This window comes from Cydia pomonella, chromosome 28, assembly GCF_033807575.1.
Source record: "Cydia pomonella isolate Wapato2018A chromosome 28, ilCydPomo1, whole genome shotgun sequence".
Taxonomy (NCBI): Eukaryota; Metazoa; Arthropoda; class Insecta; order Lepidoptera; family Tortricidae; genus Cydia; species Cydia pomonella.
Genome location: NC_084730.1, coordinates 2861486 through 2876741, shown reverse-complemented (window position 1 = coordinate 2876741; position 15256 = coordinate 2861486). Strand labels below are relative to the sequence as shown.

At 38.8% G+C, this 15256-nt stretch overlaps 1 protein-coding gene and 1 long non-coding RNA gene across 2 annotated transcripts in view; one reads left to right on the top strand and one right to left on the bottom strand.

Annotated features, from left to right (window-relative positions):
* LOC133532867 (acetyl-CoA carboxylase) overlaps positions 1 to 15256 on the bottom strand; it is a 134978-nt gene that overhangs the window by 30015 nt on the left and 89707 nt on the right. The window contains 6 exon segments of the mRNA XM_061871725.1: positions 169 to 265; positions 809 to 929; positions 2711 to 2826; positions 3673 to 3853; positions 5844 to 6001; positions 7063 to 7158. Of these exon segments, the coding sequence (XP_061727709.1) occupies positions 169 to 265; positions 809 to 929; positions 2711 to 2826; positions 3673 to 3853; positions 5844 to 6001; positions 7063 to 7158 (769 nt within the window).
* Positions 10845 to 13946, top strand: LOC133532868 (uncharacterized). The gene is made up of 2 exons (XR_009801762.1): positions 10845 to 11224; positions 13741 to 13946. It is a non-coding gene; the product is annotated as an uncharacterized LOC133532868 (long non-coding RNA).

Here is a 15256-nt window from a genome sequence, read left to right as displayed (position 1 = left end):
CGCTACACTCGTGGTTCAATTCTGGAATCTTTCGCTTGCTCGGGTATCAATATTGGCACGAGCGGTTAAACAACAACTTTGCCCCCTTGTAAAACAAATATATTTTGGACTACACTTAAAATTTTGGACTATTGTGAGGTTTTACGACAAACTACAGAAATAACTCACCTATTCTCAGTGTGAAACGGATTTCCGCCTGCAGAACCCTGAGTTTCCAGAGTCGGGGTCCGTAGCGCATCACCATGCCGAGGACTGATTCCTCGATCTGACAAAAAAATACATTACTAGTCAATTTAATCAATTTTTTTTTAAATAGGGGCGTTATGGCAAGTTAATGATAGAAATAACGAGTTTTTTGCCGTTTAATAACCGTTATTATTACGCTTATGAAATTAGACAAAATTAATGTTTTTATGTTTAATACATTTTAAGTTATTAAGGGATTGTATAATTAATCAATTTACAAAACGGACCATTTTCTTTATTTCTTATGTCTCCTGAAATTTCAGAGACCATTTCCAACTCTTTAGAAACTTTCCGCAATTGGCACAATGTCGGCGGCTGATCGTAATATCCGCAAGATCATCAAATTCGCCAGATCGTAAAAATCATTGTATCGTTCCCTAATTCAACCCTATTTCTGTACAGTTTGCCGAGCATCTACCGTCAAACATTACACAAGAACTTTAAGATCGGGCGGATTTTCCGATCTGCCGCCGACATAAATAACACAAAGGTTCAGCGTTATCATGAACTTTGCTTTGAACACTCTCTTCCTTAGGTGAAAGTAATTCTCGTAATTAATTACCTTGGACGGGTCCATGATGACCGTGGGTCCAAAGTTGAGGAAGATATGGTTGCAGTCGGTCCTCTTGGCCAGCGGGTGCGAGAAAGCTACCTCCAGCTCATCCATGGCCTCTAACAGCACTCTGTTGAAATAAACATGGCCGTCACAAAATATATTCTGTATAGTCGTTTGATTTGTAGCTGGCCCCGAACGGCTAATCCTTTGTCCATTTTTAAGTAAAACCGCACTTGCCACTACCTGAAAAAAAATTGGCACCTGAGCGCGGGCTAGTCCAACGCTCAAGAAACCACTGTAGGCGCGCTCTACGATAACGCGCCTTTGTTACGCATCTCGAGGACACTTTTTAGACTGGTTCTGTAGCCTTCGACTCGCCGGCACTCAGTAACCGTAGAGAAATCGCAAATTATTTTTCGATTCGTTCATTTTGAATCTTATTGTAATTTTCATAGGATTTGTAATTCAATAACCGGTTATAGTGACCAGACTATTTTTGCAGGTAGTAGCACGTGCGGTTTTACTTACAATAGACAAAGGATTAGCCTTTCGGGGCTAGCTACAAATCGAACGACGAATCATCAGGGCTAATCAAACCACAATTTTTGAAATAATGGAAAAGTTTTTGACCGTTGTCAGAGACACAAAACTACAGCCAAATTTGTCGATTTTTACAAGCTTTTATTTAATAACTTGCCCTGTTAGTATGTATGTTTGTTAGTTTGTGAGAGTCAAATCTTGGAAGCTAAATTTGAACCACTTCCCGATTTCCGATTGAGTTGAAATTTTGCGTACATATGTAAATCGGATGACAATGCAATATTATGATGACATGGAACCGATCTGATGATGGAGACGGAGGTGGCCATGGGAACTCTGTGATAAAACAACGCAAACTAATTGTGTTTGGGGTTGGTAGGATGGTCTCGGTAAGTGTTAGTTGCCTGGGGAAAGAAAAGTACAGTCAGCGATAAAAGCTTGTACCAAAAATGAAATTTTTGGCAACTGAAAATAAAAAACTACTGCTTTTGCATTCTTACGATTAATTATTCTGCATTTTCTATTTTAATTAGAATGTTTGGAAATAAGATTTTAGCAAAAAAAAAAAAACATTTCTGGTACAAGCATTCATCGCTGACTGTAAATTTCTTTCTACAGGCAACTATACTACATCGGTGGCAAACAAGCATACGGCCCGCCTGATGATAAGCAGTCTCCGTAGCCTATGTACGCCTGCAACTACAGGAGTTACATGCGCGTTGCCGACCCTAACACCCCTACCTCCCCTCGTTGAGCTCGTTGAACTAATACTCATCGAGACAAAACTAACAACCCCAAACACAATTAGTTTACGTTGTTTTATCACAGAGTTCCCATGACCACCTCCTGTCTCCATCACCAGAGCAGCTCCATGTCGTCATAATTATTGCATTGTTATCCGATTTACATTTGTATGCAAAATTTCAGCTCAATCGGGAAGTGGGTCGAATTTAGCTACCAAGATTTGAGTCATACTAACAGGGCAAATTTCAGCTCAATCGGGAAGTGGGTCAAATTTAGCTTCCAAGATTTGAGTCATACTAACATACTAACAGGGCAAATTTCAGCTCAATCGGGAAGTAGGTCAAATTTAGCTTCCAAGATTTGAGTCATACTAACATACTAACAGGGCAAATTTCAGCTCAATCGGGAAGTGGGTCAAATTTAGCTTCCAAGATTTGAGTCATACTAACATACTAACAGGGCAAATTTCAGCTCAATCGCGAAGTAGGTCAAATTTAACAGGGCAAGTGAAATAAAAACTTGTAAAAATCACGACAACCCTAAAAATATTGAAATAAATAGAAATAATAAATATACAGACGGTGGTCTATGATTGCTTTCTGATTTTAGCATAATATCGCTCACCTTTCTCCCTCGTTCTGCAGGTACTCAAAACTGGCCTCCTTCGTGATGAGGTCCTGGTGTCTGATGATGGAGCGGATGAAGAAGCGGTAATCGGTCACCTCTTGTCCCTTCTTAACCTGCGACAAATTAAGGTAACTGATCAGACAGTGTTCTTTTTATGTAGGTCGATGAAATTTCAAAGAATGTTTTCGAGTATCTTTTAAGACGTTTTTACCTTTCACTGATAACGAACCTTTCAACAAATATGTATATTCTACCATTGACATTTTGAAATTAAAATATAGATAATAAATAAAATAATCAATCCTACTACCTAGAAATACAATCCATAGAATCTTATGCCGAGTCAGACGAGGCAACGGAGCCACGATGTTACATCGTCGCCTAAATCCAGTGTTTGATTTGTATTTTGTTTTTATGTGTATTTATTAGGGTTCCGTACCCAAAGCGTAAAAACGGGACCTTATTACTAGGACTCCACTGTCCGTCTGTCTGTCTGTCCCCAGGCTGTACCTCATGAAACGTTAATGCTAGACAGTTGAAATATTACACACCGGTTAAAATTAAAACCATTTTACTCGACTGCTCCTATTTTTTTACCACAAATATTCGCGGGTACCTATTTGAGCGCTCGCATCGGTAAATAATATAGCGTCGTGTCACTCTTTTTCGACCGTGATTTTAAATTTACAAGGGCGCCGTTGCAAAATACTAAACTTGTAACTGCGCCGCATGTTGAAAAAGATTGGGAACCCCTGCTGTATAGTTCCAGCTGGAAGGAGTTTCTGATGGTGTTTTACAGAAGATTCTAGAGGTACTAACCTTGGCTTTGCCGAGATACAGGTGCATCTTCTGGTTGCTGGTAGGCAGGGCTTCCAGCTCCTAGCTCCTCAAGCTGTACAGCTCCAGCCGGAAGGAGCTTCATCTTCTGATGGTGTTCTACAGAAGTTTCTAGAACTAACCTTGGCTTTTCCCAAGTACAGGTGCATCTTCTGGTTGCTGGTAGGCAGGGCTTCCAGTTCGTAGCTCCTCATCCTGTACAGCTCCAGCTGGAAGGCCGAAGCGGGCTCCAGGTGGCGGTAGATCGTGTCTTCGGTGAAGTCGTTACGGGCGCGGTAGGTGAAGAATTTGGGGAATTGGCGTCTGGAAATGTTTGAAGGTTTACACATTTACATTTTAGTAGATATTGTGATTGGGGTAGTGGAAAATAAATAACAACTAGTAACTTAAAGGTAAATACAGAAGGAATACAAGACAGAAATAACCGGAAAAATAATTGGTCATATATCAGCATCGGTTTTACTATTGGTAGTATTGGTGCCTGATATATATCTATAACTAGGTAGATATTGTAATAGACCCGTGGAGACAAAGATATTTGTAAAAATGCTATATCTGACAAAGCGTCACGTGAATTACAAAGATAAAAAGTTTCAAATAGCCCCACAGACACAAAACAGAACACGAATGGGACAGAAACCTCTTAAATACACGAGCAAGTGGGACCGCTGTCGCCATATAAGAATGCGACAATTCTACAGGACAAGTTGTTGCTAGCTGGGTACACCACCAGCGTACAAGATAAGACCAAGACCTAAGGAAGGGCTACTTACTTGATGAGAAACATGAAGGTGACACGCCTGATCCTCTTCTGGTGGAGCTCCTGCCGGTGAGCGCAGTAGAAGCCTCCAATCCCCTTGCCAAAGCCACGTCACATGTCTATCATCAGGTACATGTACTGTATAACACAAGTTACGTAACTTACTTGATGAGAGACATGAAGGTGACACGCCTGATCCTCTTCTGGTGCAGCTCCTGCCGGTGAGCGCAGTAGAAGCCTCCAATCCCCTTGCCAAAGCCACGTCACATGTCTATCATCAGGTACATGTACTGTATAACACAAGTTACGTAACTTACTTGATGAGAGACATGAAGGTGACACGCCTGATCCTCTTCTGGTGCAGCTCCTGCCGGTGAGCGCAGTAGAAGCCTCCAATCCCCTTGCCAAAGCCACGTCACATGTCTATCATCAGGCACATGTACTGTATAACACAAGTTACGTAACTTACTTGATGAGAGACATGAAGGTGACACGTCTGATCCTCTTCTGGTGTAGCTCCTGCCGGTGAGCGCGGTAGAAGCCTCCAATCCCCTTGCCAGTGCCACGACACGTGTCTATCATCAGGCACATGTACTGTATAACACAAGTTACGTAACTTACTTGATGAGAGACATGAAGGTGACACGTCTGATCCTCTTCTGGTGTAGCTCCTGCCGGTGAGCGCGGTAGAAGCCTCCAATCCCCTTGCCAGTGCCACGACACGTGTCTATCATCAGGCACATGTACTGTATAACACAAGTTACGTAACTTACTTGATGAGAGACATGAAGGTGACACGTCTGATCCTCTTCTGGTGTAGCTCCTGCCGGTGAGCGCGGTAGAAGCCTCCAATCCCCTTGCCAATGCCACGACACGTGTCTATCATCAGGCACATGTACTGTATAACACAAGTTACGTAACTTACTTGATGAGAGACATGAAGGTGACACGTCTGATCCTCTTCTGGTGTAGCTCCTGCCGGTGAGCGCGGTAGAAGCCTCCAATCCCCTTGCCAGTGCCACGACACGTGTCTATCATCAGGCACATGTACTGTATAACACAAGTTACGTAACTTACTTGATGAGAGACATGAAGGTGACACGTCTGATCCTCTTCTGGTGTAGCTCCTGCCGGTGAGCGCAGTAGAAGCCTCCAATCCCCTTGCCAGTGCCACGACACGTGTCTATCATCAGGCACATGTACTGTATAACACAAGTTACGTAACTTACTTGATGAGAGACATGAAGGTGACACGTCTGATCCTCTTCTGGTGTAGCTCCTGCCGGTGAGCGCAGTAGAAGCCTCCAATCCCCTTGCCAGTGCCACGACACGTGTCTATCATCAGGCACATGTACTGTATAACACAAGTTACGTAACTTACTTAATGAGAGACATGAAGGTGACACGCCTGATCCTCTTCTGGTGGAGCTCCTGCCGGTGAGCGCAGTAGAAGCCTCCAATCCCCTTGCCAAAGCCACGTCACGTGTCTATCATCAGGTACATGTACTGTATAACACAAGTTACGTAACTTACTTGATGAGAGACATGAAGGTGACACGCCTGATCCTCTTCTGGTGGAGCTCCTGTCGGTGAGCGCGGCAGAAGCCTCCGAATCTCCTCGCTAATGCCACGTCATCGCTTTCGCCGTTGTCTCGGACTCCGATCATTAGAATGTGAATAGGCTCCAAATTCTGTATAAAACCACAATTTCTTAAATAATTTTATAACTAGTTCTTTTTTAAGACGTGAGTGAGTAAGTGTCAGGACACAGTATAGATAATAAACTACACACAAAATCCTCATGTGTCCCTATCTTAATAAATAAATAAATATTATAGGACATTATTACACAAATTGACTAAGTCCCACAGTAAGCTCAATAAGGCTTGTGTTGAGGGTACTTAGACAACGATATACATAATATATAAATATTTATAACTACATAGAAAACACCCATGACTCAGGAACAAATATCCATGCTCATCACACGAATAAATGCCCTTACCAGGACTTGAACCCGGGACCATCAGCTTCGAAGGCAGGGTCACTACCCACTAGGCCAAAACGATTTACCACTATTTATATGAAGCACTAGCAAATGACGTCACGATCAAGTTACCTACTCTTTATAGTTCTATACGAATTATAAAATAGAAATAGTGTTTAAGAATAACTGCTGTCTACGTTTCTCTATAAATGTTGTGGTGCTTTATTTCGTGCATGGTGTGAAATAGCTTATTTTAAATACATTCAAATACCCTATTGCATGAAGGACATCAAGGCGTTGGGACTTCGCGAACAAGACACCCAAGAAAGGAATACATGGCGTCGCATGATTGGGAAAGCCGACCCCGCGTAACGGGAAAAAGGCGAGGCTGAAGAAGAAGACCCTATTGCATGACAATAATGGTAAAGGTGCCCACTTATTAACAGTCTGTCGGACGCTATCGGCCTGTCAGTTCGGAACTGTCAACTTTTTGTCGTAAATGACAGGCCGATGCCGTCCGGCGGACTGTTAATCAGTCAGCTTGTTAAGGATAATGTCACTTAATTTGTACTACATAAGATAATAGAACACAAATAAAACACATTATATTACATAATATAACAAAAACAAAGAAAGTATAAAGTGCTACGAAATGGCCTCATCTCAGCATGTTGCTGGTGGCTTCCAGCGCTGAGCTTCCGATGAGACCATCAAGTCAGAAAAATCACGAAAGGTAACAGACAGATACGAGTAATAAGAACTTACCGCCTCCTCCGTGTCATTGGGCTTATAGTCCATACCGACGTTGATGCTGGTACTGTCGCCTCGGCTCTCGCTGCCGTCCTGCAAAGCTTGCAAATCCTGCCAACAAAAACAAATTATGTATATGTTTATTCACTGTAATTATGTGTGTGTATGTAGGCTTCATAACGTTTTAGTAACACCTACTCTTTAAGATAAGAATTTATTAGCACAAAAAGCTGGACAGAAACAATGACTGCGTGTATAGTTTTAAAAATAAACTTGCTTCAATTCCCGATTCAAGTGCCTCTTGACATTCCAAATTGTAGATTATAGATTAGTTTATTTACTGTTCAGTGTTAAAATATATATATATATATATATATATATATATATATACAGGGTGATTCAGGAGACGTGAGCAGGATCAAGCTTGAGCATTCAGTAAGTTATAAGCAACTGTTTCGTACCAGTATTTGTGAGATTAACGTTCTATTATTTTTTACTGTTCAAAAAAAATGTTTTAATTTATTTACGCCATGTATGGTCACCCTCTTTGTTTTATCCATAACAAGTGACAAATTGAATGTCATCGGAGTCTGGTTACTTTTGAAAAATCGTATCTCACTCAAGTGTGACATTTTGTTTTCTTCATAATCAAACTGCTGTCATAACGGTTAAAGAGGTTTTATCTTTCTTAATTAAGTGTTGTAGGTTGTCCATGATTGTAGATTATCAAATTTGTCCTTCCCTAAAAGTTAAATAACAGAAATAAAGCGAGATTGTTTTACTTAAATATGATGATGAACGGTTCATTAACATTTACTGATTGTGTAGGCTTAGTCCTGCTCACGTCTCATGAATCACCCTGTATATAGCTTATTAGTAAATGACCATTCGTTTTCTTATGTTATTATATTGTTTAGACTAAGTAGCTTACTATTAATGCATGTTGTGTTCACCTATAATTGGTGGCGCAATTACAATTAAATAGGACGCAAGTATAATAGCTTATAAAATGTTGTTGCCACTGTTGGTGATCCTTAATAAAAAATAAAAAAACATACACAAATTAATTTATAAAGGAATAGAAAATTGTGCTAGGCCTTCACTCAGCTTGATGCCACGCAGTGAGTCCTAGGACATGACGTGACGCTGATTTTCAGTGAAGCCTGGTAAGACTAAAACTAAAACTAGAATTAGGTGGCACTAATAACCAAGAACTTCAGATCTGACTCGCGCTGGAGCTTGCAAGCTACCACCTGGAGGGGACCTGCAGACAAACGACGCTCCGGCAAACCAAATAGTCATTGGACTATAAATATAAATAAATAAATATTATAGGACATTATTACACAAATTGACTAAGTCTCACAGTAAGCGCAATAAGGCTTGTGTTGTACATAGACAACGATATATATAATACATAAATATTTATAAATACTTAAATACATAGAAAACACCCATGACTCAGGAACAAATATCCATGCTCATCACACAAATAAATGCCCTTACCAGGATTTGAACCCGGGACCATCAGCTTCGTAGGCAGGGTCACTACCCACTAAACCAAACCGGTCGTCAAGGTCGACTGATGACATAAATAAAATAGTTGGTAAAAACTGGAAATATATAGCTGCAAACAGGGATAGATGGTCTCCTTGGAGGAGGCCTTCACCCGATGAGGGGTTCTTGTCTGCTACAATAGTTAATAATTTGTTATAAAAAATAATATGTTTATTAATATGTAAAAATTGACTGAACTAATATCAATCTAAATTAAAAGAAACTGACATACCTACTTAAATTATGTAAACGCGGACTTAATATTAATGTAATCCTGTAGGGCTAAGATGGTCGGCTCTTTATCATTTGTCACCATGCCTATCACGTTCTAACAAGTATGTAAGCGCGAAAGTGACGGGCGTATTGACAAGTGATAAAAATGGAACCATGTTGCCACCGCTGGACTCTAAATAAAAGGTTTTTTTTATAATAACCAAAAAAACATAACAATTTTTCGCTACCCAAAGGTTGTCTGGAAGAGATCGCTTTTTTAGCGATAAGAACGCCTGTTGTTAACCTCTTCGTAATGTGCTGAATTATTCGTATTTTTTCTGTATATGTATAAAGAGTATTTATATTGTATTGTATTTCACTTCTACCCCACAATTATATTGCGAAATATTACTTCACCCTAACAACTGACTTCATATTTTTAATCGGATTGTGCTCTTTACATATTCCTTATCTTATACCTTTAAACGAGCAATTCTTGTATATATATATATATTTCTGTGATCTCGGAAACGGCTCTAACGATTTTGCTGAAATTTGGTATATGGGGGTTTTTTGGGGGTATACAATCGATCTAGATTAGTCTTATGTTTGGGAAAACGCGTGTTTTCGAGTTTTCATGCGTTTTTCTTTCGACGCAGAATATGGACGCTAATTTCGTGTTGCCGGTCACTGTCCGTCTGGTCCAGCGGGTTAAGACGCGGACTGCTAAACGAGTCTTACGAGTTCGAATCTCGCCCGGCGACTAACTTTTGTTTTTTTTTTATATGTTCAAGTTTATATATAATTTTTTAATTTTTATTGTTTTAGACAAGTTTAATTTAGTAAAAAAATGTAGTTAAGATTATCACCTATACACCACCATATTACAATAAAATAAATAGTTATAACCGAGCAAAGCTCGGTCGCCCAGGTACTTATTATTATACGAAAAGAACACGCAATAACAAACCACGATGTGAATTTGTCAGAAACCAGGCTACAAAAAACGGATAAATATTTAATGTTATTAACAGGTCTAAACATGTGTACAGTCAACGTATTAAATATATACACGGAGAAAGTGCTAAAAATATGTATACACTGCACTAAAGTATATGCAATAAGGTCGTGTATACATATTTTTGGCACTTCGTCCGTGTCGATATTTAATACCTTGACTGTACAACCGCGCGTGTTGTAGTTTAAAGTGTTATAACTGATAAATATGCAAATCAAAGTCATAATAAGGAAAACAATAAGGGAATAACAATATGAGATCATTTTAAATGCAATAAACAGACGTCCCAGCATTCTTGCGAGTTGTGTTTCTCCGATAGATTTATCTACTAGAGGGAGCAAAGAATAAATATATATTATAGGACATTATTACACAAATTGATTAAGTCCTGAGTATTGGACCCGGGTATGTCCTTAAACTGCTTCCAATAGAGAGGTAATGGGCATTGCGAATGTCATCTCGCATTGTGTGGTAGGGCATAGCACAGCGGATGTCATTTCAGATCTAGAGCAGAGCCCAACTAGGGAAATACCTCCACCTTATACAAAACCGCAGCCAAATAACACTAGACCCTACTCATAGTGTTGTGATCCTGCCGGTGACTAATGTTGCCAGAGCTCAATGAGGGTGTGGGGTGGGGTCGGCAACGCGCAAGTAACACCTCTGGAGTTGCAGGGGTTGATAGGCTACGGAGACTGCTTACCATCAGGCGAGCCGTATGCTTGTTTGCCGCCGACGTAATAAAATAAAAGTCCTACAGTAAGCTCAATAAGGCTTGTGTTGTGGGTACTTAGACAACGATATTTACGAGTTTCCCATAAAGTTTTAAAGGCATAATGTATTGCTTGTCCGCATTTTCGGTAATCATAATTTGTTTTTTCTCACAATCAGAAACGCGTAACTTTACAGGATTGCCATAAAACAAACCTAACCTATCTATAGGATAACCTTACAAAAATCCTGATAAATTAACGGTTTCAGAGTTATGACTAATAATCTGCCTATCATTACATTATGACTTACAATAATTATGTCAAACAAAGGGATCCGGTTTTTTTCTTTCTTCCTTCTAGTCACTTCGCGATTTTTATTATGCGAAATCTGTTGGTGGCAGTCTGCGTTCCGTTATCAAACCTGGTCACGCAAGTCAGACTGGATTTCCAACCTACCAAGGGAATACAATCCTTATCTCAAGGAAATAAAGTCTATAAATGCTTATTTAAATGACTGGTGACGTTAATGCCTCTATAATAAATGTGTCATTTCATACCTGTCACTCGCTCGGACAACACGTAATATGTATTCGAGAATTGTGTTGTTTTTAGTTGCTACGGTGCTTGTGAGTGTGGTCACGGCTAATCCTAAGGATATGAGTGAGAGTCGGCATAGGTACGTGAGGTTTATTTATATATAATAATCTATTCAGAAACGATAAACGAACGCCCTATATTAACAAACCTGTATCTGTAGGTGCATCGTAATTTTAACTTCACATTATCGATAACCGATACCTTAATTACATTGAAACTTATAACATCTCAGTGAAACATAGTATTTTATACAATCGTAATATAATAGAGAGCTTTTCAGTCGAGTACCGTGTTTTGGCAACGAAGCTTGCTGAGTTGCCAAAGTGAGGTACGAGATTGAAAAGCTTGATTATATCATTATTGTATACAATACTTTTTCTACGAGTCAAAAAATAATACTTTAAACTAATAAAATCATACAGGTAAACAAGCCAAAAGTATACAGCAATTTAAGATACGCGAGCAGCCGCGATACTTTCATACTCGTACGCGCCCCGGCCGCCGGGATCCGGCGGGGTGGTCAACAACACCTACTCGTAACTCATGAACTCCTGGTACTTGCTCCTTGCTAAATTCAATTTTTAGACAGATTTTTCTCGATTTTGGCCACTGTAGCCTATGAAGACTAACAAGCAATGGTAAGCGGTTTTCGTAGTCCATGGATATTGCTATATTAAGGGTGTCACATGTGCGTTTATGACTTATGAAGCAATTGTTTCTACTATACAACCTAAAATAATTAATTAATTTGAGCTATCGTTTTGTTTCGTCTTCTTGACCGCGGCGAGCTGTGATTGGTCCATTTCATTATAGTTGACTAAACCGTTTCGAAATGAATATTATAGTTGAGTTGGGTACAGTTTGGTATACGAAATCTTAACTCAACCATTACAGTCGACGAGTAGAAAAAAGAAATTTGATTTGGCCTCTATTCTAATGTAAGGTGTGATATAATTGAAACCAGAAGACCTTCTGTAATGTGCGGCGGACTAAGTTGCTTTAGCTCCAAATTATTTTTTTAGAACTAAGTTCACGCACATTACAGAAGGTCTTTTTTGGACCCGTGTAACTTGTGAAATGTTTTAACTAGGGCTATCATTTTCATGTTAACTTTTAGCTGATATCCTGTACAGTCGCCATCAGATATTTTGAATGTATCATTATCTGTCCATTTACCTATCGCACATTTAAAAAATAATAATCATTCGATAGCTTATGAATTAGGGCATACATTTCAAGCATAAATGTCACAGAGTATTTTCCACAATTACTCGAGAATCAATCACAAAGGTAAAAATTGTCTTCAAAAATTTACTTTTTTTACACCGGCGGGGTGGTCAACAACACCTACTCGTAACTCATGAACTCCTGGTACTTGCTCCTTGCTAAATTCAATTTTTAGACAGATTTTTCTCGATTTTGGCCACTGTAGCCTATGAAGACTAACAAGCAATGGTAAGCGGTTTTCGTAGTCCATGGATATTGCTATATTAAGGGTGTCACATGTGCGTTTATGACTTATGAAGCAATTGTTTCTACTATACAACCTAAAATAATTAATTAATTTGAGCTATCGTTTTGTTTCGTCTTCTTGACCGCGGCGAGCTGTGATTGGTCCATTTCATTATAGTTGACTAAACCGTTTCGAAATGAATATTATAGTTGAGTTGGGTACAGTTTGGTATACGAAATCTTAACTCAACCATTACAGTCGACGAGTAGAAAAAAGAAATTTGATTTGGCCTCTATTCTAATGTAAGGTGTGATATAATTGAAACCAGAAGACCTTCTGTAATGTGCGGCGGACTAAGTTGCTTTAGCTCCAAATTATTTTTTTAGAACTAAGTTCACGCACATTACAGAAGGTCTTTTTTGGACCCGTGTAACTTGTGAAATGTTTTAACTAGGGCTATCATTTTCATGTTAACTTTTAGCTGATATCCTGTACAGTCGCCATCAGATATTTTGAATGTATCATTATCTGTCCATTTACCTATCGCACATTTAAAAAATAATAATCATTCGATAGCTTATGAATTAGGGCATACATTTCAAGCATAAATGTCACAGAGTATTTTCCACAATTACTCGAGAATCAATCACAAAGGTAAAAATTGTCTTCAAAAATTTACTTTTTTTTACATTTTATCTTTTTTTTCGAAAACGAGATCATGACTTATACTTTTTTTATTGTAAAATGATAGTACAGGCGCCATCAGATATTTCGAAGAAACCAAGGTGTCCAAATATTTCTAAGCAAGACTAAATTTCAATAAATTATTGAAAAAACCGTGCTCAGATTTTTTTGACATTGCAATAGTTATGATATAAATGGCATTTGCAGTGTGCAATAAAATATTTCATTTCCTAAAAGATAGGTAAACCTATAAGTCCTATAACCTACAATATATAGGTTATAGGACTTATAGGTTTACCTATCTTTTAGGAAATGAAAATTTTTATTTTATGCCGTTTAGTACGGTTTTGATGTCTACTGTTCTCCAATTCTTCCTCAATTGCTCAAAGGTTAACTGGAAGAGATCCCTGTACAATAAAGTATTTTACTACTACTACTAAAGATCTTTCTATCAACAGACGCTGGCTGACAACCAACAACAAATGCGACAACCTGGCCAAGTACGTCGGCGGCGACTGCGCGTACGAATGCAGTACATACTGCGGGTATAACGACTGCAGCGGGGCATGCTCTGGCGCGCTCTGTACATGCACCGATAAATATTAACCGAGATATTATCTAGCTTTAGAAATGCATAAATAAAAGATGATTAACATGTAAATAAGGTATTTTTATTTGAGCCTGAAATACCGCCCTTATTATCATGGGGGGGGGAGGGGTTGGTTGCGGCAATGTTTTACACTAGCTAAAAAAATAGATTCAATTTATAATTCATATTCATTAAATAGAAAATTCAGAGGCGAACGTCCAGTGGTGAGGTTTCTGCGGAGCGTGTAGCTTATCATCAAACTTCAAAGTATTTTGATCAGCGTATACTGACGCTCGCTTAAGTTTTTTTTTTTTTTTAAAGCTAGCTCTGCCTAAGTAAAGCTTTTATTCTTACATAGAGACGTTCGCGAGTGCAACGCTCGCTGTACTCGCGAAGTTACGAAGAGGACCCAGTAACTCGTATATTGTGCGAAACATTCGAAAGAGTTAAACTCACTCTATGGTAACGTCTCCTACTTAATAGTATTTTACAGTACATATGGGGCTACTTTATAGCACTAGTGCGAGAAGTAGCATATTATGTTACTGTGTCGAACATTTAAAGGGCCATATGTACTGTAAAACGTTGTACGATACATGTGCGAATAGGTAATTCGCAACTCGTGTCGATTTAAAACACTCCCTTCGGTCGTGTTTTAATTTATCGCCACTCGTTTCGAATTTCCTATTTTTCGCACTTGTATCGTAATGTACTATTATGCAACTGTTGTTTAAGAGAGGTCAAAAAAGGCGAGTGGCGTGAGTAAGAATTTGAGGCGAAGCCGAAAATTGTTAATAAAGACGCTTCGAGTATTTTTTGACTCAGTTAAACAACGTTGCATACAATACTTTTTCTACGACCAAGCTTACTTTGAAATAAAATTGTACAAATATTTTCCATGTCATCTATCGCGATTTTGAAGGCAGTACATTTTTAGTTTTTGGGCCATCACTGATATTTCTTCAGGGGTAGACACTGTGTTCGCCTTCATCCATTTTAACTTGAAAGACACGCTGTTTTTTAACACAAAAGTGAAGTTTTTATTCGACAACCACAATAACCACATTCAAAAAGTAGCAAAGAATGGAGGGCACAGGCGGGAAAATGAATGAATGAAATTAAAAAAAAATTGTCTATGGTTCACTTATTTGTCACAGATGACATTTAAAATAAGGTCGGCAACAATGTATTTCATACAATATTTTTTAAGTGGTCATTACACGAAGTATCGAAAAGTGCCAAAAAGATACTGCGTGTATGCACAAATGCATTTTTGGGGAATAGACTAAAGACTTGTCTTGACAACTAATAAGGTAGGGTTTTAAAGATGTGTGCACGACCCTTTAAATGACAAATAAAAGTACGGGAGTAGAAAAATATCTTTA